The sequence below is a fragment of the Zingiber officinale genome, chromosome 10B, assembly GCF_018446385.1.
Source record: "Zingiber officinale cultivar Zhangliang chromosome 10B, Zo_v1.1, whole genome shotgun sequence".
In the NCBI taxonomy this organism is placed as follows: Eukaryota; Viridiplantae; Streptophyta; class Magnoliopsida; order Zingiberales; family Zingiberaceae; genus Zingiber; species Zingiber officinale.
In genome coordinates, this window is record NC_056005.1 from 5,089,908 (window position 1) to 5,112,852 (window position 22,945).

A 22,945-nucleotide genomic window follows, 5' to 3' on the forward strand; every position below is an offset into this window, starting at 1 on the left:
AAATTCGGTGATAAGCTCTTTAACTCTCGAGTGCAGATGCGCAGTTATTTCGTCTTCTCCAAGTCGCAGGTTGGTGAGCTGGTTGTGAAGTAGATCCCGTCTTACGAGTTTGGCTTCGGGCGTCCCTTCATGTAGCTCAAGGAACTTCTCCCAAAGTTCCTTCGCGGAGTCGTAGTTACCGATTCGGTTGACTTCTTGTGGTGGAAGAACGCTCAGCAGATAGTACTCTACTTTACCATTTGCTATGTAGTCGGCCTGCTCCTTTTTTATCCACTGATATTTCTCTTTACCTTTTGGTGTTGTAAAACCGAATTCTATAATTAACAATAACTCAAAATCCATTTAAAAAAAAAATACTTGCATTCGCTTTTTCCAGCTAGCGAATTTCCCTTCGAATTTTGACAGGTAGATGCTTGGTCCGACCATTGATTCGATGCTTCGTTTAGCGGTTAGTCCTCCTAAAGCGTCCTAGCTATGATACCACATGTTAGACCACGTTAGCCGGCTAGAAGAGGGGTCGAATAGCCCTGTAAAAATATAAGAAAACCCTTCTCGAACTTTTAAATAAACACTTGCATAAATTAAATAAACAAAAAGTAATAAACACAAAGAGGATCACAGACTTAACTTGGTTACAACCAAGAATGTTGTTAATCCAAGGAATGAAACACACACTAGAATATCTCCTTTATGTGGAGAAGCCTCTTACAACAGTGAAAGTATAAAAAATAGAATCTAAACTAGTAATGAAAGTACACAAGTGTTGGATTGCTAATTCTTGAATTGATTGAAAGCTTCTGGACCAAGGCTGTATTTATAGCCTTGGTCGGGACGCCTGGAAGGGGATAAAATTTTATCCCCTTTGCAATGGATCATGTCTGACCGCGATCCGATCAAAACTTGATTCTGGGTGCCCGGAATAGTTCCGGGCGTACAGACCACCAAAGTCAACATAATTCACTTTTGGTTCGGGCCCTCTGCTCCGGTGCTGCCCGGGTCTTCCGCTCCGGCTCCACTCACCTGGGTGATTTCAGTCAATCGAAATAAGGCTCACTCGAATCCAATTTCGGCCTTCTCGAGTAACCTTCCACTCCGGCTTCTCGTCCCTCGAAAATATCGCACGTCTCCTTCTCGTCCGCTCGCGTACTCTTCCGCAACACCCCGTACCTCGGACGCACCGAGCCCGTCGGCTCTCTCCCGTGTTGTCCTTCTCGCTAGCTGCGTCTTTTGCTCGACTCCCTGTTCTTCTAAGCTCCTGCACACTTAGACATAAGGTTAAAATACCACAAGACCTAACTTAACTTGTTGATCACATCAAAACAACCTGGGGTTCCAACAGTGTCTATTCAACATTTCATGATTTTTGGATTATTGTATAATTATTGGTGCATTTATGAAACTCGGCTCTGAAAATAATCAGAACTGTCGCGTTATCAGAAATCTCGATCGATTGGTCAATTGATTGGGAAGCTCGCATCTCACCCACAGAACGTCGATGAATCGATCACTAGATCGATTCAGCAAGTATCAATCGATCGATCGATCGATTGAGATGCATGTCTGAATCGCCCAGAACCTTCGTGAATTGATCAACCGATCGATTCACTTGCTCTCAATCAATCGGGCGATCGATTGAGGAATTCAAATACCAACTTAAAGCATTGTTGACCTAAGTCTCCTCCCATTTCAAATCTTCTCTTTTTCGACTCGTCCCGTGCCCTAATTTGGGCGATTTCCCTGGCGATTCTCCCAACCTCGTCAGCCATCTTCTCTGCTTCTCCGGCACCGAGTGCTCTCCTCTTCCTCTCCTACTTCCGCTCTTCTCCTCTCGACGACCAGGGCTCACGGTCCACTGTCTTCCTCGTCTCCTCGTCGCGGAACTCAGAATGCGGAATCTGAACCCTAAGTAACTCCTATATTTTTTTTTCCTTTTCTCTCTAGACTTTGCTTCTACAATCTGAATATTGCTAATCTTGCTATGTTTTTGGCGCATCTTATTCATGCATCATATGCACGGCATGACATTCCTTGCATTGTGTTGCCTGTGGCCTTCTGCATTTTATTTCATTTCTCATCATTTAGGAAGAAACAAAAGGTTAGTGAGTCAGGTGAGGGTTCGTCTTGGCTATAGTCCCGCCCCCAACCTCCCACTGATCAACATTTTCCAAATGTCGCCTTGCAGCAAGCGTTTAACTAAAACACCTTCAAACTGATCCCTCCTCGATCCATTGATAGTAAATTTTATCATGATTCCTGCTTTGAAGTGTTCTCCTTAATCGAACATTACCACTTTTCGTTCATTGTCTATAGGAGACCGTGGGCACTCACTTTGAGGAGCTGTCCATGGCTATTGCTGAGATTCGCACCGAGGTTGCCACTTTGCGGATGAGCATTGATTCTCTGACCGAGCTAGTGCGATCTTGGATATCAGGTCACTCTCCTCAGCCTCCCCCTCTAGTAAGGGATGTGCCACCTGCTTTTGATGTTTCCAGGAGTCCTGCTGCTCTGGCTGATGCTGCTGATCCTCTTGAGGGCGACATGATTGAGTTTCCTATTTCATTATGACTTATAGTATCCCCTTCCTGTATGGATAGTTTTTTGTTTGCTTCATAGTCTATGGTGTGCTTTCGTGTGTTGTATCTATGATATGTTATCTTGTTGGACATATGTTTTGTGGTGCTAGTGTTTTTAATTCTGTTATCATCGTGTTTTGGTTTTCATGATACATGGGGGACCTACCCTATTGTCTTTTGGTTTAGGGGGAATACCCCTCGACTATATTGTGTTTGCTTAATGCATCCATTAAGGGGGAGTGTTTCTAGTTTCTTTTTAATATTTGGAAAAGGGGGAGATATAAGTTGAAGTTTATGGTTAATTAAGATGAAATTCATACTTAGATATATTTGTTGTTAAGATGAAATTCATGCTTAGTTATATATGTGTTGTTATTACTGCTTATACTTAATTTAGATGAATTTTATGCGTAGTTCATGACAATATGTGGTTTGCTATTACTATTTACTATTTCATTATTATTATGGTATATTGTAAATTAGTCTAAACTTAAATAGATTGTCAAACATCAAAAAGGGGGAGATTGTTGGTGCAATCATGCCCTGGAAGTTTCAATGTGTTGACAATTATTTAAGTTTAGGTTAATACATTGGATCTAACGTGTATTGTGAGTTTGCGGGAGAAGTCCTTGCAGGTCAGAAGACCGGATGTAAGGCAAGAGAAGTCCAAGAAGATCAAGGACCAGATTCTTTGCAAAAGAAGTCCTTGCAGGTCAGAAGACTAGATGTAAGGCAAGAGAAGTCCAAGGAGGTCAAGGACCGGATTCTTGGCAAGAGAAGCCCTTGCAGGTCAAAAGGATGGATGCAAGGCAAGAAAATCCAGGGGAGCAGGCGTTCATCTGGCACGAGATATTTATTAAAATAAATATGTGTTAATCCACTTGCTATTAATTAGGAAACCAGCAATTGATTTACCAATTGATTGATATGTATGACTGTGAAACGGAGTGTTTCTGGATCAATCAGTCGATCGATCGGCCGATCGATTCTTCCAATCGATCGGCCGATCGATTGACCAAGCTTCTGCGCGAAGCACAGAACACTTCTAGATTGATCAACTAATCGATTGGAGTAAACCAATCGATCGGTCGATCGATTGACGAAGCTTCTGCGCGAAGTACAGAATGCTCTTGGATTGATCAACCGATCGATTGATGAAACTTTTACGTGAAGCACAGAGCACTCCTGGATCAATTAGCTGATCGATTGGAGGTATCCAATCGATCGCTCGATCAATTTATGAAGTTTCTGCATTTCTGCGCTAGAGCACAGTGCATCTAAATCGATCTGTTGATCGATTGATGAAATCAATCGATTGAGAATGTTATCCCAATCGATTGTAGTTCAAACCAAATGATCTACACCGTTGATCTTGACGTGATAGCGCTCAACGGATACTTTTGAATCTATTGGAAATTAACCCAATCGATTCACGACGACGATTATATGAGAAACGACTATATTTAAAGATGTTTACAAAGCTGGGAAATGGTTAACGAAAGGTTCTCCCCTGCAAAAAATACACTGTTCTATTGCTCTGAAGTGTGAAAGATCTCTCAAGTGCTAAAGATCTCTCAAGAGCTCAAGTTCAAGCTTTCCTTCTTGTCATTACACTTTACAAAGAAGAAGTCATTCCAAGTTTGTAATCATCCTCTTCTTCTTCCTTGTAGTGGTTGTGAGATTTTTCCTTTGCAAAGAGAGAGCTGTAAATCTTGTAAGGTTTCTCCACCTTCGGTGTAATTTCGACAAGGAGAAGTTCTATAGTGGAACAGTGATGGTGGTGTGGATCCTTGGACTAGTCACCTCCTTGAGGAGGTGGATACCAAGTAAATATAAGAGTTAGCATTGCTTTCAAGTTTCCATGAAGAAATTGAAGTGAGTCATTCACCCCCCCCCCCTGTAGCTCAACCGGTCCCAATAGGGCCCTCTACTGCTAGTACTACCCCTAAGTTTCCTATTGAGAAACTTAGGATTTGGTTTAACTCTACTATTTACATGCCTATTGTCACGCCCCGGGAAAGTCCCTGTCCGAAGAAATTTCAGCAGCACCTCCCCTGTACGGCAGACAATCTGAAACTTTCTACATCCAAAATATACATCAGCCACATGCAGCTGGAATATATATACAACCACACAGTTATATATATATCATCAGCTCACTCGTCCGGAACAAAACCAACACAATGGAAAATGACAGAAACCAAATACAAACCAAAACATAAAAACTGCTAGCCGGCTAGGCTTACACAACTAACAACCAATACAAAATACCACATAACAACATCAACACTCCAAAAACAAAACCGGAGTACAGAGCTAAACAAACTGATATATAAACAAACAAAACATAAGTGAAATCGATAAGTTTTCTGATGTGACGTGGGGACCAGCAGACAGGATACTCCAAGCGACACCATAAACAACCTGGTACCTGAAAAAAATATAGTGTCCACGGGGGTGAGTTCAACAACTGAGCAGATACCTAGTTGACATGTATAGTAAACTATAACAAATAGTAATAACTATGGAGTACAGTCTCCTGAACAAAAGAAGGTAATGCATAATAGAAAAGGCTGAAGAGTACTGTACTCACCAGGGCCACCTATCAGAATAATCAGGTCGTCAGACCGGAAGTGTCATAAATCTTGTATGCATGTCAAACATATGCATCCATCCAAATGCAGCATATAAGTGCAGCAAACACAAGCAGTAAATGCATAAATGCGTATGATGCCAATGATGCGTCCTGGTCACCCCTGACGCCAGTCAGTCATCTCACACACAATGGTGAGACCGAGTGGGTAGGGCTGTGACAACCGTGCACTCTATCATCACTACACCTGATGAGTGACTGAGTGGACAGGATGTTGTCGGAGTACTCCTGTCCTCTGACCCCAAATTATAAATGGGGGAGCTCAATGCTCTCATCTCCCGGTACACGATGGCGGGGAGGTATCTCTGCCGGCTACCACGCCGAGTCACCTGACCAACGAAGCCAAACAGAGTCCACCGTCTGTCGGCTACCACGCTGCTACACTAAATGCCAGCGGAGCCAAACAGAGCAGAACTGTCTGTCGGCTACCACGCTGAGTCACCTGACCAACGGAGCCAAACAGCAGAACTGCCACACACCTGCCTGATATACCACTAATCCATGAGTGGTGGTGTGTGCAGTACATGTATCTGGCGATGTGCTCAACCATAGTGGAGCCGACAATCGCGCAGCATGCAATTATGATGCATGACACTAAGCATAGCAATAAACTGATCAGCATAACCATATCCATATATATATAATGAGTACCGTAATATCGATGGTCAAATACGAAGATCTAAAATACACCGGTCAGATAGGATATCAAAAACCTAGGTCCTGAACATAACAAGCATGGTATGTCACTACCTCTCTCAGCATATATATATATATATAATCATGTGGGTACTAGCATAAAATGCATATCAGGTGAGCAAACAAGCATGTAATAGATATCCGGTAATGACGTACCGAAACAAGGACGAACATAATTATTACTAAAGGCTATAACCTACTAGACATATCAACATGACAGATCAAAAAGATAAGTCAAGGTACCCACCTCCGATAAGAGGATCGTATCCGGTCCAATCCGATGTCAAGATGCTCGTCTCAAATCAACATCCTGCAATTAATACGATATATGGTTTAGCTAATTACATATACAACAACTAGCTCAACCCCAAAACTCAATCCCAATTTGATTAGGAAATCATGTTTTAATTCCATTTAATCCAATAATTCCTTCACAACTAATTCTCTCTTAATCAACATACATAGAGCCATCCAAATCAACTGCTACTTACCAAGTCTGATAATCAATGTCATCATTGACTAAGCACCGTTAAATCCACTAAAATCCTAATCCCGAACACCTCCCCTTTTCAATGACTAGCTAATCAAGCCAATACAGAAATGAACCCTTACTGTATAAATTTGAAGCTAAATGAATCTTACCTCAAGTTCAGCCCCTGTGTGAATCCACAACCGGAGACAACCTGCAGCCAATAAACCTGACTGAAACAAGGTAAATGGTGCTGCTCTCTAAATCAAATACCCTACATTTTAGTGTCCAGATTAGAATGGAACTCAAAAATCATAACAGTAATCCAAACAACACAGCATCTACAACAATGATACAATTCCCTACTCCTTACCAATTCAATCACACATCAAACCCTTACCTCAAGTTCCACAGCCGTTCCTGCTGCTGGAATCACAAAGTTGCTGCCCAAATTAGGGTTGTTGCTTCCAACAAAGGTTAATTGCTACTGGAAACCAGATACACCACCAGGAATTTACTTGATCTGATCATGATTGAACTTCCAAGAAATTAACAAGGATAAACTGCTCACCTCACTGCTTGGAAAGAAAGAGGCACCGGAAAGAGGCGCCGACGGCCGTGGACCCAATCTAGGGCAGGAGCGCTACTGCTTGGCGCAAGGGGAAAGGAAAGCTTCGGTCGGTGCCCAGGGACCAGACCTAGAGTAGAAAGAGACAGCGGTCAGTGGCGTCGGAGATCGGCTGTGATCGGAGGAAGGTAAGGAGACACCAAAAAGGGGCGCCGGCAGAGGAAAGATAGCAGCCGACGGTCAACAAGGAAGGGGCTCGGCTCACAATGGCAATGCTGTCCGGCGCTAGGTAGAGGAGAAGGGTCGACGCTAGGTCAAACCTGGTGGCCGGCATAGAAGAGATCGGAGAGGCCGGCGAATCCAATCTAGGGCTCGGCGGTGTCGGCAGAAGGGAGGAAGAGGGAAAACAAAAATCCTAGAGCACCGGCAGGAGAGGAGAAGAATGGGAGGAATCGCTGGAGGCTTCCTTCGGCCGGCGGTTGTATGCAGGAGGGAAGAAAAGGAACCGGCGCCGTCGGTTTTGGGAAGAAGAAGAAGGGACAGAAATGGCGTGAGGCGCAGGCACGAGTCGAGGAAAGGGAACGGCATAGTAGCAACGAAGGAAATAAAAGGTAAAGGAAAAAGAAAGAAAATAAATAAACTTTTCCTTGTTAAAATAGGGTAGCCTAAATAGGCTTTTTCGGCCCCCATTTTCATCCCCGTAAACTCGTCCTTACGAGCTCCGAAAAATTCCCGAAAAATTTCTAAAAATTCCGGAAAATTCACTTATCCTTATTCGACATTTTTCCAGTATTTTACACCTATGTGGACTAGATGTTTAGATGGACAGTTTTTTGCGCGTCCATGCATTCCAGTTGTAGAGGTCATTGACTACGATAGTCTGCAGCGTCTAGTTTACTGTACTAGTTCAGCTAATATAGATTTATGTGTTGAACTATACAATAACCTAGTTAGAATAGACGACCTTACATACACTACTAGGGTAGCTGGTACTGATATCATGTTATCCCCTACTACCATCTAGACCTTTTTAGGTTTAAGACCATCTGCTTGCACCTTTCAGTGCTATCCCCCTAGGAGTCCACCATTTGGTGATCCTTACTCGCATATTACACTGGATACGATTTATTCGTATTTCTTTGGGGACAAGTGAGTACCGATTGTTACCCTATTTAGGTCTGTCTCCCTTTGAGTCCAGGACTATGTTCTCTATAGGGTCTTAGTCTCTTGCATTTTGCCGTTAACCACTCGTAACGTCGCAATGATTCGTCCATTTCACTCTTTCGTCTTTATGCCTTTTGCCATAAGTTAGATATAGATATCAGTTTACACATTTTTCATGTCATTCTCTACTCAGCCGGAGTCACTACCAGCGGACGGGTTCATATGCCCTACCGTCACATTTTGACGACATACATTGCCTCTTTTCATATTGGCATCACCAGAGGTGATGTCAAAGTCCTGATTGAGTTTGACGTTGTAGGATCTAGGAACTTTTCTTTAGGAGGTATTCATACTGATGATGAGGGTGTCATATCCTGGCAGAGGGAGCACAACACCAACCTGACCCAGATGTAGAGCCAGATGCCCAGGGCGAGGAGGCAGAGTTGGATGAGTTTATGGTTGCACTATTTGGCGAGGTCACTCCTATCCCAGCATCGCCTCCAACTCGAGCACTTCGTCCCGCTCCTCGCACTCTAGGCGATCGAGTTACCGGACTAGAGCTATCTACGACGAGTCTTCGCCAGGAGGTCTCCGATTTTCACCGGGGTATGTGGCAGGAGGTCTCCGACTTGCGACGGTATATGCGACAGGAGGTCTCCGACTTGCGATGAGATATGCAGCAAGAGATCTCTGACCTTCGACGTGACCTATCCAGCTCTCGAGAGGATGACCGGACTCGTCACTCTGAGTTGATAGCATTGTTACGCTCCTTGGGCTCTGGATCACCTCCTTCATCATCCCAGTAGACTAGGCTATTATTGTATTTTCATCATGATTGCAGGAGCTCTGGATCACTCATGGGTTGCGTCACACAACCCATGAGTGGACCAACGGAGCCCTTGACAGAGCACCTGCTACAACACACCTTGCCTAAATAAAAACCACTAACTCATGAGTGGTGGTGTGTGCAGATCCATGTAACTAGAGATGTGCTCAACAATAATGGAGTCAACTATCGCACAACATGCAATCATGCGAGATGGTGCATGACACTAAGCATGGAAATATACTGAACCTATCCATATTTACATAATGTGTACCATAGGACAATGAATCAAATCAGAGGTCTAGGTACACAGATCAGATAAGGTATAAAAACCTAGGTCCTGAATAAAATAAAACATGGTTATGTCACTACCCCTATAAGCATGTATAATCAGGTAGGTACTAACATGAAGTGCATAACAAGTAAACAAAACAAGCATGTAATAGGTATCGGGAAGTGACCAACCGATGCAGATAAGAAACATAATCATTACTATTAGTTAAAAACACTACTATGCATATCAAATGACATATCTAAAAAGATAAGTCAAAGTATCCGCCTCCAATAGAAAGGTCCAATCCAGTAGTCGAGATATTCGTCTCGCGTCAAAGTCCTATGTCACCAATACATTATATATATATATTTTATTTAGCTAAATCTATATAAATAGCTAAATAAAATCTCTAACCCTAAATTAGGGCAAACCCCTAATCAACACATAACATAACCCTAATTCAAGACATAACCTATTTGTATCAAATTCCCCTACACCTTACCTCAATACCTAGCCACTGTTGACGCTGGAACAAGATGGTTGTTGCTGTCGGAACAACGAACAACCCAACAGCAAGTCTTACTTCACCTCACGATCACAATTCCAGCACCACAGCAATAAAATACCCCCAACCTCACAACCTTGATTATTGATCCACAGTACACGATCCTGCAGAATAGAATCTCACTACTGGAATCAAACAGATCAAAAAGAAAATCAAGTGGTAGAGATCAGGAATCCAAGAACTCACCGCTCTAGTAAGGAAATCCAAGGAATCGCCAGCACGGTTCAACAACAATAGAGAGTGGCGATACCCAGCAGATCAGGCAACCAAGGCGATGAGAACCTGACCGGTGAGATTGAGAACTAGGGCACAACATCGCGGGATGGGGAGTAGGGTTGATGATGTGGAAGTGGTCGGCGCTATCCTAGGCGGCGGCGACGCTCTATAGAGGAAGAGGGGAAGATCGGCAAGGGCTCGTCTAGGGGAAAGGGCGGCGCTGTCGGGTGGAGGAGACGAAGGGATCGGGAGGGCGGCTCGGCCGGTGATGGCTTGCGCTCGTCGGCGCTTGGCCAGGGACGGAGGAGAAGAGAGTAAGAGGATTGGGCAGAGGTGAGGAAAGCGATCGGTTTCGGCCACGAAGAGGAAGAGAAACCCTTGGCCGAGGAGTTTAATCACGAGGGGGGAAGGGAATCGCAGCGTTTGGTTAGGGCAAGGGATCGACGCGAGTTCGGCTTAAGGAGGCATCGGGCACGCGGGGGAGGGGAAAACGAAGGAAAAGAAAATTAAAAAGAAATATTTAAAGAAAATCAACATTTCCTCATTAAAAAGGGATAGCCTAAACAGGCTTCCCTAGGGCCCAATTTTTATCCCCGTAACCGAAGCCATACGGTCTTCGAAAAATTCTGAAAAAATTCCCAAAATATTCGGAAAATTTTCTTGTAGTTATTCGCCCTTTTTCGGTATTTTATATTATCCCCCACTAATAAAAATTTGGTCCCCAAATTTCGTTATCTACCATCAACAAGTACTAACAACAGATAGAAAGTATAAATGTTGAATGGAAAATAACCCACATACCTCAAATGAAAAGATGGGGGTATCGAGCTCAGATAGTATTCTCGAGCTCCCAGATAGCCTCCTCGTCCGAATGATGTCGCCATCCGACTTTAACCAGTCGGATAGTCTTATTCTGCAACTGACGCTCTTTCCGGTCCAGGATCCATACTGGAACCTCCTCATAGGTAGCGTCAGGCTGAAGGGGAACTGGGATATCTGTCAGCACATGTGCCGGGTCGGGTATGTATCTCCTCAGCATAGATACGCGGAATACGTCGTGGATGCCTGCTAGGGACAGTGGTAGTGCTAGACGATAAGCTACTGCTCCAATCCTCTCCAAGATCTGAAAAGGGTCAATGTACCGCAGAGCTAGCTTACCTCTGAGGCCAAATCTCTTCACCCCTTTCATGGGTGAGACTCGCAGAAATACATGGTCGCCAGTAGAGAACTCCAGGGGTCTACATCTCCGATCAGCATAACTCTTCTGGCGGTCCTGCGCCTCTGACATCCTCCGTCTGATAGTACGGACCAACTCTACCTCCTGTAGAGCTTTATGAGGTCCCAACAACTGGGCCTCCCCAACCTCATCCCAGAGGATGAGTGTCCGATAAGGCCTACCATAGAATGCTTCAAACGGTGCCATCTAGATAGTCAAATGAAAGTTGTTGTTGTAGGCGAACTCTACCAATGGCAAATGGTCCTCCCAACCGCTTCGAAAATCCAATACACAAGATCTCAGCAAGTCCTCTAGAGTATGAATGGTCTGCTCTGACTGTCCATCTGTCTGCGGATGGAAAGCTGTACTGAAACAGAACTGAGTGCCCAAGGCCTGCTGCAGACTCTGCCAGAATTGAGACGTGAACCGTGGGTCTCTATCCGAAATAATACTCAAAGGAGTACCATGTAATCTAATAATCTCCTGCCAATATAGATCTGCTAATCGATCCAAGGAATCAGTCTTCCGGATCGCTAAGAAGTGTGCGGATTTGGTTAATCGATCAACGATTACCCAAATCGCGTCATGGCCTCATCGTGTCCTAGGCAAACCCACTATAAAGTTCATGGTAATATGTTCTCATTTCCACTCAGGAATAAGAATCCGCCGAAATAATCCAGCAGGTCTCTGTTGCTTAGCCTTCACCTGCTGACAGACAAGACATTTAGCTACAAATTCCACGATGTCTTTCTTCATACCGTTCCACCAGTAGGAACGTCGAGTCCCACCTGGATGGATCGTAAATCGAGAGTGATGAGCCTCCTGAAGTAGCTCCTGTAAGACCGGGTGAGACTGAGGTACGCATAATCTGACTCGGAAATATATAATACCCTCCTTATCTCGTGTGAACTCGATCTGTTGCCCGGAAGCTATCTGACTGCCAATGAACTGAAAATGTTGATCACCGGCCTGGGCCTCTCGGATCCTCGTCTTGATTGACGACTGAGCAACCATGGTAACAAGAATACCCTGCTCTGTTTGTCCCTACTCAAGGCCTAACTCGGAGAAACCCTGAATCAAGTCTGTGACTAAAGCTCGATGGCAAGCCAAAGTCCCTCTGGACTTCCTGCTGAGTGCATCGGTAACCACATTAGCTTTCCCTGGGTGATAGCTAATGGTACAGTCATAATCCTTCAGGAACTCCATCCATCTCCTCTACTGGAGATTAAGTTCCTTCTGGGTGAAAATATATTTGAGACTCTTATGATCCGTAAGAATCTCAAAGGTAATGTCGTACAGATGATGCCGCCAAATCTTCAAAGAAAAGATTATGGCGGCAAGATCCAAATCATGTACTGGGTAGTTCTTCTCATGCTCCTTCAACTGACGAGAAGCATAGAAGACTACTCTGTCGTGCTGCATCAGAACAACACCCAAACCCTGAAGAGATGTGTCGATATAGAGCACAAATCCATCCTCTCCAGAGGGTAAAACCAAAATCGGAGCCGATACTAATCTCCACTTCAGCTCTTGGAAGCTGGTCTTGCAACCTTCTGTCCAAGTGAACTTCACGCCTTTCCTGGTCAGGCGTGTCAGCGGCATAGCAATCCAGGAAAAACCCTCGACGAACCGTCTGTAATATCCAGCTAGTCCCAGAAAACTGCGGATCTCCTGTACTAATTTTGGCTGCTCCCAACTGGTGACAGCCTCGATCTTCTGAGGGTCTACAGAAATACCTCTGCTAGAAACCACGTGACCCAGAAAATCGACCGAAGATAGCCAAAAGGCACACTTACTGAACTTTGCATACAATTAATGTCGTCGAAGAGTCTCCAGGACTATGCGAAGATGCTGCGCATGCTCCTCCTCGGAACGCGAGTAGACCAATATGTCATCGATGAAAACGATAACAAACTGATCAAGATACTCCAGGAATACACAGTTCATCAAATCTATAAATACCGCTGGAGCATTGATAGGCCCAAATGACATTATCAAAAACTCATAATGGTCGTATCTGGTACGGAATGCTTTCTTCTGAATATTAGATTCTTTGACTCTCAGTTGATGATATCCGGACCGCAGATCAATCTTAGAATACACTGAGGTACCTCTTAGCTGATCAAACAAATCCTCAATCCATGGTAAGGGGTACTTATTTCTGACGGTCACTGCATTCAGCTGTCTATAATCTATGCACAACCTTAGAGTACCATCCTTTTTCTTAACAAATAATACCGGAGAACCCCACGAGAAGAACTAGGGCATATAAATCCCCTGTCTAAAAGTTCCTGGAGTTGAACCTTCAGTTCGTTCAACTCTTTTGGTGTCATACGATAAGAAACTTTCGATGTCGGCGTAGTTCCCGGAATCAACTCAATAGCAAACTCCACTTGCCTTCTGGGAGGCAAACCTGGTAGCTCCTCTAGAAATACATCCGGATACTCTCGGACTACTGGAACGCCGGAGAGTTGAGAACTACTGACGTCTTCAGTATGAATCAAAGATAATAGAAAATCCTGACAGCCATGTGACAGCAACTTCTGAGCCTGAATCGCCGAAATAGTTGATATGTCGTCGTCTCTGATGCCAGTGAAATCCCACGAGGGTTGGTTCGGAGGCCGGAATGTAACCACCCTCATCTGGCAATCAACAGTGGCATGATATGCTGACAAACAATCTATGCCAAGAATAATATCAAAGTCGACCATTTCTAGTACTAAAAGATATACCGTAAGTATCTTGTTGCCAAAGTCTAACGGGCAACCTTTGACCTCCTAGGTGACATCCAAAGCATCATCGGACGGTAGAGACACGGTCAGTCGTTGCAGTCTGAAGGTGGGTAATCTACCAATCTCCCTCATAAAGGTACGGGATATAAAAGAATGCGAGCTACCAGTATCTATCAGCATATCAGCAGATAAAGCATAAATGAAAATCGTACCACGGAAAATGGATCCGTCGGCCCGCTGCACATCCTCTCTGGTGACCACATGAATACGTCCAGTCTCTGGCGGAGGTAGAGGTGGTAACATTGCCAGCGGCTGCTGCATCTGGGCAGGAGCCTGCCACTGAGGCGGTGCTGGAGACTATACGAGAGGTGGATGTAAGGGCTGCGACTGATACGGTACTGGTAGTTGGGACTGCATCTGGTACTAAACCAGTGGTTGGGGCTGCAGATACTGGACTAGGGGCTGAAGCTGCAGCTGATACGGGGGTCCCATGACAGAACTCTGTGGTACCATGAGGGCACTGGGGTGCTCTTGTCCATACATGTCATAAGCAACATTTGTAGGGGGAGCTATCCTCTGCTGACGATGTGAAGATTGGGCTCTGTGCCCTCCTCGCTGAGTCCCTGGCTGACTGAGCTGAACTCTATTACTAGAAACTCCGGAAGTAATATGTTGAGCCTTCAGCGAACAATCTCGATTTATGTGCCGAGGCAATTTGCAATAATAGCAAATTGACTGTCCTAGGATGCAGGCGGCGAAGTGGATATCACTGGCAGGTTGTTTCCAGGTCTGCTGAGGAGGCCGAAAACGTCCTGATGAAGACCGCCTCGACTTCTAAGGCTGACTAGAAGCCCCAGAAGTATCTTGACATGTCTGACTGTGACCACTCTGCTGCTATGTAGCTTGTGGATGCTGGATCTGTCCAGATATCTGACTCATCTGCTTCCTTTTCTTGTCCGGATACGCTCTCTGGTGAGCTGACTCTATCATCAGGGCTCGGTCCAGTGTCTCTATGTAAGATGAGTTCCCAAAACCGGCAAGCTTTACTTGCAGATGTCCATCCTGTCCCTGAATAAACTGCTGTATACGGGAACTATCCTCAGCAACTAGTTCTGGACAAAATCTGGCCAACCGATTAAACTCTGCATTATACTCGGTCACCGAGCGATTGATCTGCTGCAAACTCAGAAAATCCTGTCGGCGAGTCATCTGATATGCTCATGGGAAGTAGCGGCTCTCAAAAGCCTCTCTGAATCTAGCCCAGGTGATGTTCTGCTCACCTATGATGGAATGCTGCGTAACCCACAGGTGTCGGCCTCATCCCGTAAATGGAAAGCAGCCAGCTCTGCTTTCTTCCACTCGGAGCAAGCCATGTAGAAGAAGGTCCGCTCCATAGTCTCTATCCAGGACTAGGCCACGCTCAGATCAAGCTCTCCTCGGAAGAGTGTGAATCGACTCTGCCAACGCTAGGATCCAGGCTCGTGTCACGACAATATCAGTGAGGTGTGTAGGGACGGCTACAAGAACTGGCGGAACCACTGGAGCTGGTGCTACAGGTAGTACCGCTAGATAGACTGGGGGAGGTACTCCCGGTGTTGCTGCATAAGCTGGAGCATATACCGCTGGTGATACTGCAGGGTCGATATGAGTGGCCACGGTTGGAGGTCCGGTAGGTGGTGGTACCGGAAATGGAGCAACCGGTACCGCTGGTGCGGGTGCTGGGTACACTGTAGGTCCAAGAGGTGATGGTGCCTGGTACGCCGTAGGCTCGACCGGAGCAGGTGCCGAGTATGCCAGTGGTACCCCTGATGGTACCGTAAATATGGTAGGGGTGGGTACAGCGGGTGCAGCCGAGGTAGGTACCTCTAAATGAGCCATCGAGGTCTGAGAGCTCGACGCGCCCGCAGTATCTTGAGTCTGTCCCTAACCGATAGGCTCAAACCCAGTAGGGATCTTTGGCGAGTCTGTTGCCAGAGATTCCAAAGTCCTCTTACGTGGCCGCCCAGCACAATGTCTCACAGCTACTCGCGTAGATCTCCTCATATCTGTTAAGTTATAACTCAGATGTTACTACCAGTATAAAAATTATAAAATTACCTTTATACCTATTTGACGTTTGGAGATGTTCCGTCGTTGTCCAGTCCCCCTTTTATAACCTCGGAATTCCGTACGAGAAAATCAACGGAAATCCATACAAATCCAAAACGGAATTCCAAAACACGTACAAAACGGAAATCCGTACAAATCTAAAAAGGCCCAATTTGACTCGCAAACCGGGCTCTGATACCAAATAAATTGCTATCAGATTAACACGCAAAACCAAAATACGAAAACCAAGCATCAGTAAACCTGGCTCTGATACCAAATAAATTGGTATCAGATAAATCTCGAAAATCTAACACACAGAAATAAAAAAAGTATCTCCAACTTGGTTCTGATACAAAATAAATTGTCACGCCCCGGGGGAGTCTCTGCCAGAAGAAATTTCGGCAGCATCTCCCCTGTACGGGTGACAATCTGAAACTTTACTACATCATCCAGATACCTCGGGCAACACGGCCGGAACATACATATAACATAAAAGTAAAATAAGCAAGCATCCACGCAGTTAATAGTAAAAAACTAAACAAATGCAACGATAAGGAAAAACTAAGTCAAAAATCCTACTCAACTACACCCATAAAGTATAAATCACAACGATAAAATCAACTCACCTCTTATGTCGTCCAGGTAGGCATGTAGCAAAACATATCCAATAAAACCCATCGACAATAAAACTATACAATATCCAAGTGTCAAAAACCAGAATAAGTCTAGATAGTAATAAGAAAACCAAAAGATAAAAACACACATCCTCGCGATTTGCAGGGGACTAGCGACTGGAACTCCCCCGGACCGCCTCAACCTGAAAATAGTAAATATCCACGGGGTGAGTCAACTCCTCAGCGGGTAACTATTGATATGCATAATAAGGAAAATAACAAATAGCACTAATCATGCGTACAGTCTCTTGATATAAAAAGAATAAATGCAAACTGAAATAAATAGGAGAACAACTGTACTAACCAGGACCTGGTGTATGGATAATAAACCGAGAGGTATAGAAATCATATATGTATGTCAAACAAATGCATCCATCCAATATGCAGCAAATAAATACAGCAAACATAAACAATAAATGCATCAATGCGTATGATGTCAATGACATGTCCTGGTCACCTCTACTGCCAGTCAGCCATCTCACACACGATGGTGAGACCGAGTGGGTAGGGCTGTGACAACCGTGCACTCTGCCATCACTGCTCCTGATGAGTGACCGAGTATACAAGATGTTGTCGGAGTACACCTATCCTCCTACCCCAAATCATAAGTGGGGGAGCTTAATGCTCTCATCTCCCTGAGCAAGTCCAGAGGAGGGATCCCTGTCCTGCTAAAACGCTGTGTCACACTACCCATGAGCGGACCAACGAAGCCCTTGACAGAACACCTGCTGCAACACACCCTGCCTGAATAAAAACCACTAACCCATGAGTGGTGGTGTGTGCAGATCCATGTAACTAGAGATGTGCTCAACAATAATGGAGCCAACTATTGCACAACATGTGGCAAAAGGTGATTCGCTCGCCCCCAGCGCCCCCGCCAACCCGTCCCTAGGCCAACACGGAGGAGGTAAATCACGGGTGGCTACTAGCCATTAGTGCAAATGGCCAAGACATGGGGGAGGTTATGCTCGGTCACACCGAGTTTCGACCCCAAGACCTCATGTGGCAACACCCCATGTCTTAACCATCGCACCGCCTCGAGATGATGCATGACACTAAGCATGGAAATAGCTTGAACCTATCCATCTCTACATAATGTGTACCATAGGACAATGAATCAAATCAGAGGTCTAGGTACACAAATAAGATAAGATATAAAAACCTAGGTTCTGAACAAAATAAAACATGGTTATGTCACTACCCCTATAAGCATGTATAATCAGGTAGGTACTAATATGAAGTGCATAACAAGTAAACAAAACAAGCATGTAACAGGTATCGGGTAGTGACCAACCGATGCAGATAGGGATGTAAATGAACCAAACGGTTCGCGAGCTATTCGGAGCTCGATTCGATAAAAAGCTTATTCGAGTTCGTTCATTTATCTTATCGAGCCGAGCTCGAGCTCGATTTTGAGCTCGACAGTTTTATCGAGCCGAGCTCGAGCTTAAGGATATTCAACTCATGAGCTTGCGAACATGTTCATTTATAGGCTCGCGAGCCAAAAAAAGGAGCTTTAAACCGAGCTAAAAAATGAGCTCTAAAACGAACTAAAAAATGAGCTCTAAAACGAGCCTTAAAATGAGCTTTAAAATGAGTCAAAAAATGAGCTCTAAAACGAGCCAAAAACGAGCTCTAAACGAGTCCGAAAATAAGCCCGAGCTCGCTTAACGAGTTAGGCTCATTAACTTTGATAATCGAGCTAATAACGAGCCGAGCTCGAACTGTTCGCGAGCTTGATAATTCTAAAACGAGCCGAGCTCGAGCCTTGTGATAAAAGCTCAATTCGAGCTCGAGCCCGAATATAACTTAAACGAGCCGAGCTCGAGCCTAATACTGTTCTGCTCGGTTCGGCTCGTTTACATCCCTAGATGCAGATAAGAAATATAATCATTATTATTTTTTAAAAACACTACTATGCATATCAAATGACATATCTAAAAAGATAAGTCAAAGTACCCGTCTCCAATAGAAAGGTCCAATCCAGTAATCGAGATACTCGTCTCGCGTCAAAGTCCTGTGTCACCAATACATATATATATTTTATTTAGCTAAATCTATATAAATAGCTAAATAAAATCTCTAACCCTAAATTAGGGCAAAACCCTAATCAACACATAACATAACCCTAATTCAAGACATAACCTATTTGTATCAAATTCCCCTACACCTTACCTCAATACCTAGCTACTGTTGACGCTGGAACAAGATGGTTGTTGCTGCCGGAACCACGAACAACCCCACAACAAGTCTTACTTCACCTCACGATCACAATTCCAGCACCACAGCAGCAAAATACCCCCAACCTCACAGCCTTGATTGTTGATCCACAGTACGCGATCCTGCAGAACAGAATCTCACTGCTAGAATCAAACAGATCAAAAAGAAAATCAAGTGGTAGAGATCAGGAATCCAAGGACTCACCGCTCTAGTAAGGAAATCCAAGGAATCGCCAGCACGGTTCAACAGCAACAGAGAGTGGTGATACCCAGCGGATCAGGGCAACCAAGGCGATGAGAACCTGACCGACGAGTTGAGAACTAGGGCACAACGTCGCGAGATCGGGAGTAGGGCCAATGGTGTGGAAGTGGCCAACACTATCTCATGCGACGACGACGCTCTGCAGAGGAAGAGGGGAAGATCGGCAAGGGCTCGTATAGGGGCGACGCTGTTAGGTGGAGGAGACGAAGGGATCGGGAGGGCGGCTCAGGCGACGATGGCTCGCGCTCGTCGGCGCTTGGGCAGGGACGGAGGAGAAGAGAGTAAGAGGATTGGGCAGAGGTGAGGAAAGCGATCGGTTTCGGCCACGAAGAGGAAGAGAAACCCTTAGCCGAGGAGTTTAATCGCGAGGGGGGAAGGGAACCGCCGCGTGCGGTTAGGGCAAGGGATCGGCGCGAGTTCGGCTTGAGGAGGCGTCGGGCACGTGGGGGAGGGGGAAAACGAAGGAAAAGAAAAATAAAAGAAAATTAAAAATAAATATTTAAAGAAAATCAATATTTCCTCGCGAAAATGGGATAGCCTAAACAGGCTTTCTCGGGGTCCAATTTTTATCCCCGTGATCGAAGTCATACGGTCTCCGAAAAATTTTGGAAAAATTCTCAAAAATTACAGAAATTTTCTTTATAATTATTCGTCCTTTTTCAGTATTTTACATAGCATTACCATTGTACAACCTGTGTTTGCGTTATGAAACAACAAAAATGCAATTACTGCTTCGGAATTTTTTTAGCAGGGTGACAGTAGCCTGAGAACTGGATTTCACAAAGAGGGTTACTGGCATCAGAAATCGATCGACTAATTCATCGACATGAGCCAGATCTAAGCTGAATGATCATGTTCCCAGCAAGGAAGCAGCGCAATAATACTTTTCACGTCTTATTTTGGTTTCCACGCAGCTTTTGGCAATTTGTGATCAATCCTTTTCTGCCTGTACTTGTCTGCGATACGCTACAGCCGAGTTTCATTGTTTCATGGCTGAAAATGGGAACTCACAGTTCTCATCTCCCATCCCCACAATGACGCCTCAAGATTTGTGTAGATATATTAACGTCCCCAATTGAGTAGATAATGAAAATTGACTAGACTAAAAAAAATAAACTTAAAATTAATCGATTTAAAAATATTAATAAAAAGTTATTTTCAAAGTCAATCCCAATATGCATCATGTGATATTTAAATGCAGTCACGAGAAGCTATTAATTAATAATCTACTTTTAAAAAGTCTTATTTGATTTTTCAAAATGCATAAATGGAGGCCCTCTTGACAAGCAATGAGCAATGAATGGAGGCCCACTCATCGATAAAGCCACCACAACATCTCCAAATAGTGTCTGTTCGAATGTTTATATATATATATTATTGAATTGTACTGATCATTTTATTAATTTTAAATAAGGATTTTATAAATATTCTCACAAAATAATTTATTTTTTGAAAATCTTTTAAACCTTGTTCTTGACTTGGAAATTGTTAATTTAATTAAAAGTACAATTTAAACCTTCAATAAGCATTCGTCCAGTTGCTTCTCTCAACGTCATCCGACACGCGACAGATCAGAGTGAGAGAGAGATGAGCAGGATCGCATTTCTACCTGCACCGCTTGCTCCGATCCCTATCCTCGTTCCCCAGCCGTTGGCTCTCTAATTAATGGCGGCGACGCTACTACCACCGGCGACTGATCTCCTTCCGCTGCTCTCGTCACTGATTCTCTCCGTCCTACTGCTCCTTCCTCCTCCGGCGCTCTCTGATCCAGATGACGAGGCCTGCCTCTCCAATCTCCGCAGCTCGCTGACGGATCCCACCGGTAGCCTCCGCAACTGGACGGAGGCCACCTTCGCCTCCCCCTGCAACGGCTTCACTTCCTACCTCGAGGGCGTCACCTGCAACAACGGCCGCGTCTACAAGCTCTCCCTCCCGGCCTTCTCCCTCGGCGGCGCTGTCTCCCCGTCGATCGCCAACTGCACCAACCTCCAATCCCTCGACCTCTCCTCCAACGCCCTTTCCGGCTCCATCCCCCCGGAGCTCTCCTCCCTCCTCAACCTCGCCGTCCTCAACCTCTCCTCCAACCGCCTCTCCGGCCCCATCCCGCCGGACCTCGCCCTCTGCGCCTACCTCAACGTCCTCGACCTCCACTCCAACCTCCTCTCCGGCATCATCCCAGACCAGCTCGGCCTCCTCGTCCGCCTCTCCACCTTCGACGTCTCCTACAACCGCCTCGAGGGCCCCATTCCGACCCTGCTCGCCAACCGCAGCGCCTTGGGCGGCGCAGCCGCCGCCGCGATTCCCAGGTTCAACGCCTCCTCCTTCCTCGGCAATAAGGACTTGTACGGGTACCCCCTCTCGCCGAAGCGGGGCGGTGGGCTCTCGGTGCTCGCCATTGTCGGGATCGGCCTCGGCAGTGGACTTATCAGCTTGGTGCTTAGCTTCACCGCCGTTTGCATCTGGCTCCGGCTCACCGACCGGGCCGCATTGACGACCGGCGAGGAGGCAAAGATTTCAAACCTCATGCCCGATTATTGACATCAATTTGCCACCCACCCTCCTATGTTCTAGCTCCATCTCCCTCCGTTTTCTTTACCAATTAAGTACATATTTGTTGCTTCACTTTCTCTTTACTAAGTCGACTTTTTGTGATCTAAACGTCTGAATCAGTTGTATAAACACATTGATGGGACAAATTGTCATCACTACGTGGCCTCGAGTGCAGTAATTCGAGCTGTTCTGTTTTTTATGGAAGATAAAGGTGAAATATGTACAGCATCTTCCGTGTCATTGCTTTTATGGCATGGCCAAAAGGATTTGGAGGGAGCTGGTGACTTTCCATTGCTTTATTGCTGTCTCACTGTGCTGCAAAGGAAGAGTCGTGGATCTGGCATCAGTTTCCAGCTTTAAAGTTAACTAAGAGGTTCAGTACAGTCTCTAATTAGTGGATCCGAGATCATGATCACTTAATTTCCTGAGACTAAAAAAACAAAGCATGTGTATGAGAACGTTCAGATCTTGTTATATTCTCAATTAGCCCTGACACATCGCAGAGACCAATTGTTGCCGTTGCAGCACCGCTTATTTGAGCTCTCTGTCTGTGAGTGTCAATTGCGAAAGTTTTGCTGCCCAAGGTAGAAAGTGGAGGTGTACAGTGTGATTCTGTATCTATTAAATAAAGGAAGAAGAAATATAAAATGTTTATGCTGTAGCTAGCGATTATGAAGAACAAGGACATGATCTTATTTAATTTAGTGTCCTGTTCCAGTTACCTGCTTTCAGACAGGGAGACATTAACTCAGATCTTGCACATCACATCGGGTATTAGTCTCTTTTTGTCAAGTGCGTAGCATATCCGTGAATGTTATCGCATGCATATGATATAGATAGCACTCTTTATATATATGTTTTTTGGGGAAAGGCGAATAGGCGTGCACGCAGGGACCCAGGCGTCTAGACAGAAGAACGTTGCATGGAAGAATATTTAACTTGATCGAGTCATACGAGTTCAGATACTAATTTGGAGAGATACGACATTCTTTATTTTCGATTGCGTATTATTCTCTGCCTGCATCAGAAGGACTAATATTTGATCTCATCCGATGCTTGTGCATACTATTTTCAATGCAAATTTCAGAAATTTTCAACAAAGGTTGCATGCAGCCTGCCACGGATCAGTCAACTTAATGTCCCATTTGTCCCTTAGCCGTATGCAGGAACAACTCTACAGGGTTTTAGCACCCCACTCAT

At 45.0% G+C, this 22,945-nt stretch overlaps 1 protein-coding gene across 1 annotated transcript; it reads left to right on the plus strand.

Moving 5' to 3' along the window:
• The first annotated feature begins 20,721 nt into the window (after positions 1–20,721).
• Positions 20,722–22,442, plus strand: LOC122028666 (receptor-like protein 44). The gene has a single exon (XM_042587510.1). The coding sequence runs from the start codon at positions 20,861–20,863 to the stop codon at positions 21,731–21,733; it is 873 nt and encodes a 290-aa protein (XP_042443444.1). The 5' UTR covers positions 20,722–20,860; the 3' UTR covers positions 21,734–22,442.
• The last annotated feature ends 503 nt before the right edge of the window (positions 22,443–22,945 follow it).

Coding starts and splice junctions, on each gene's coding strand:
- LOC122028666 (XM_042587510.1), top strand. CDS start 20,861: ATGGCGGCGACGCTACTACCACCGGCGACTGATCTCCTTCCGCTGCTC.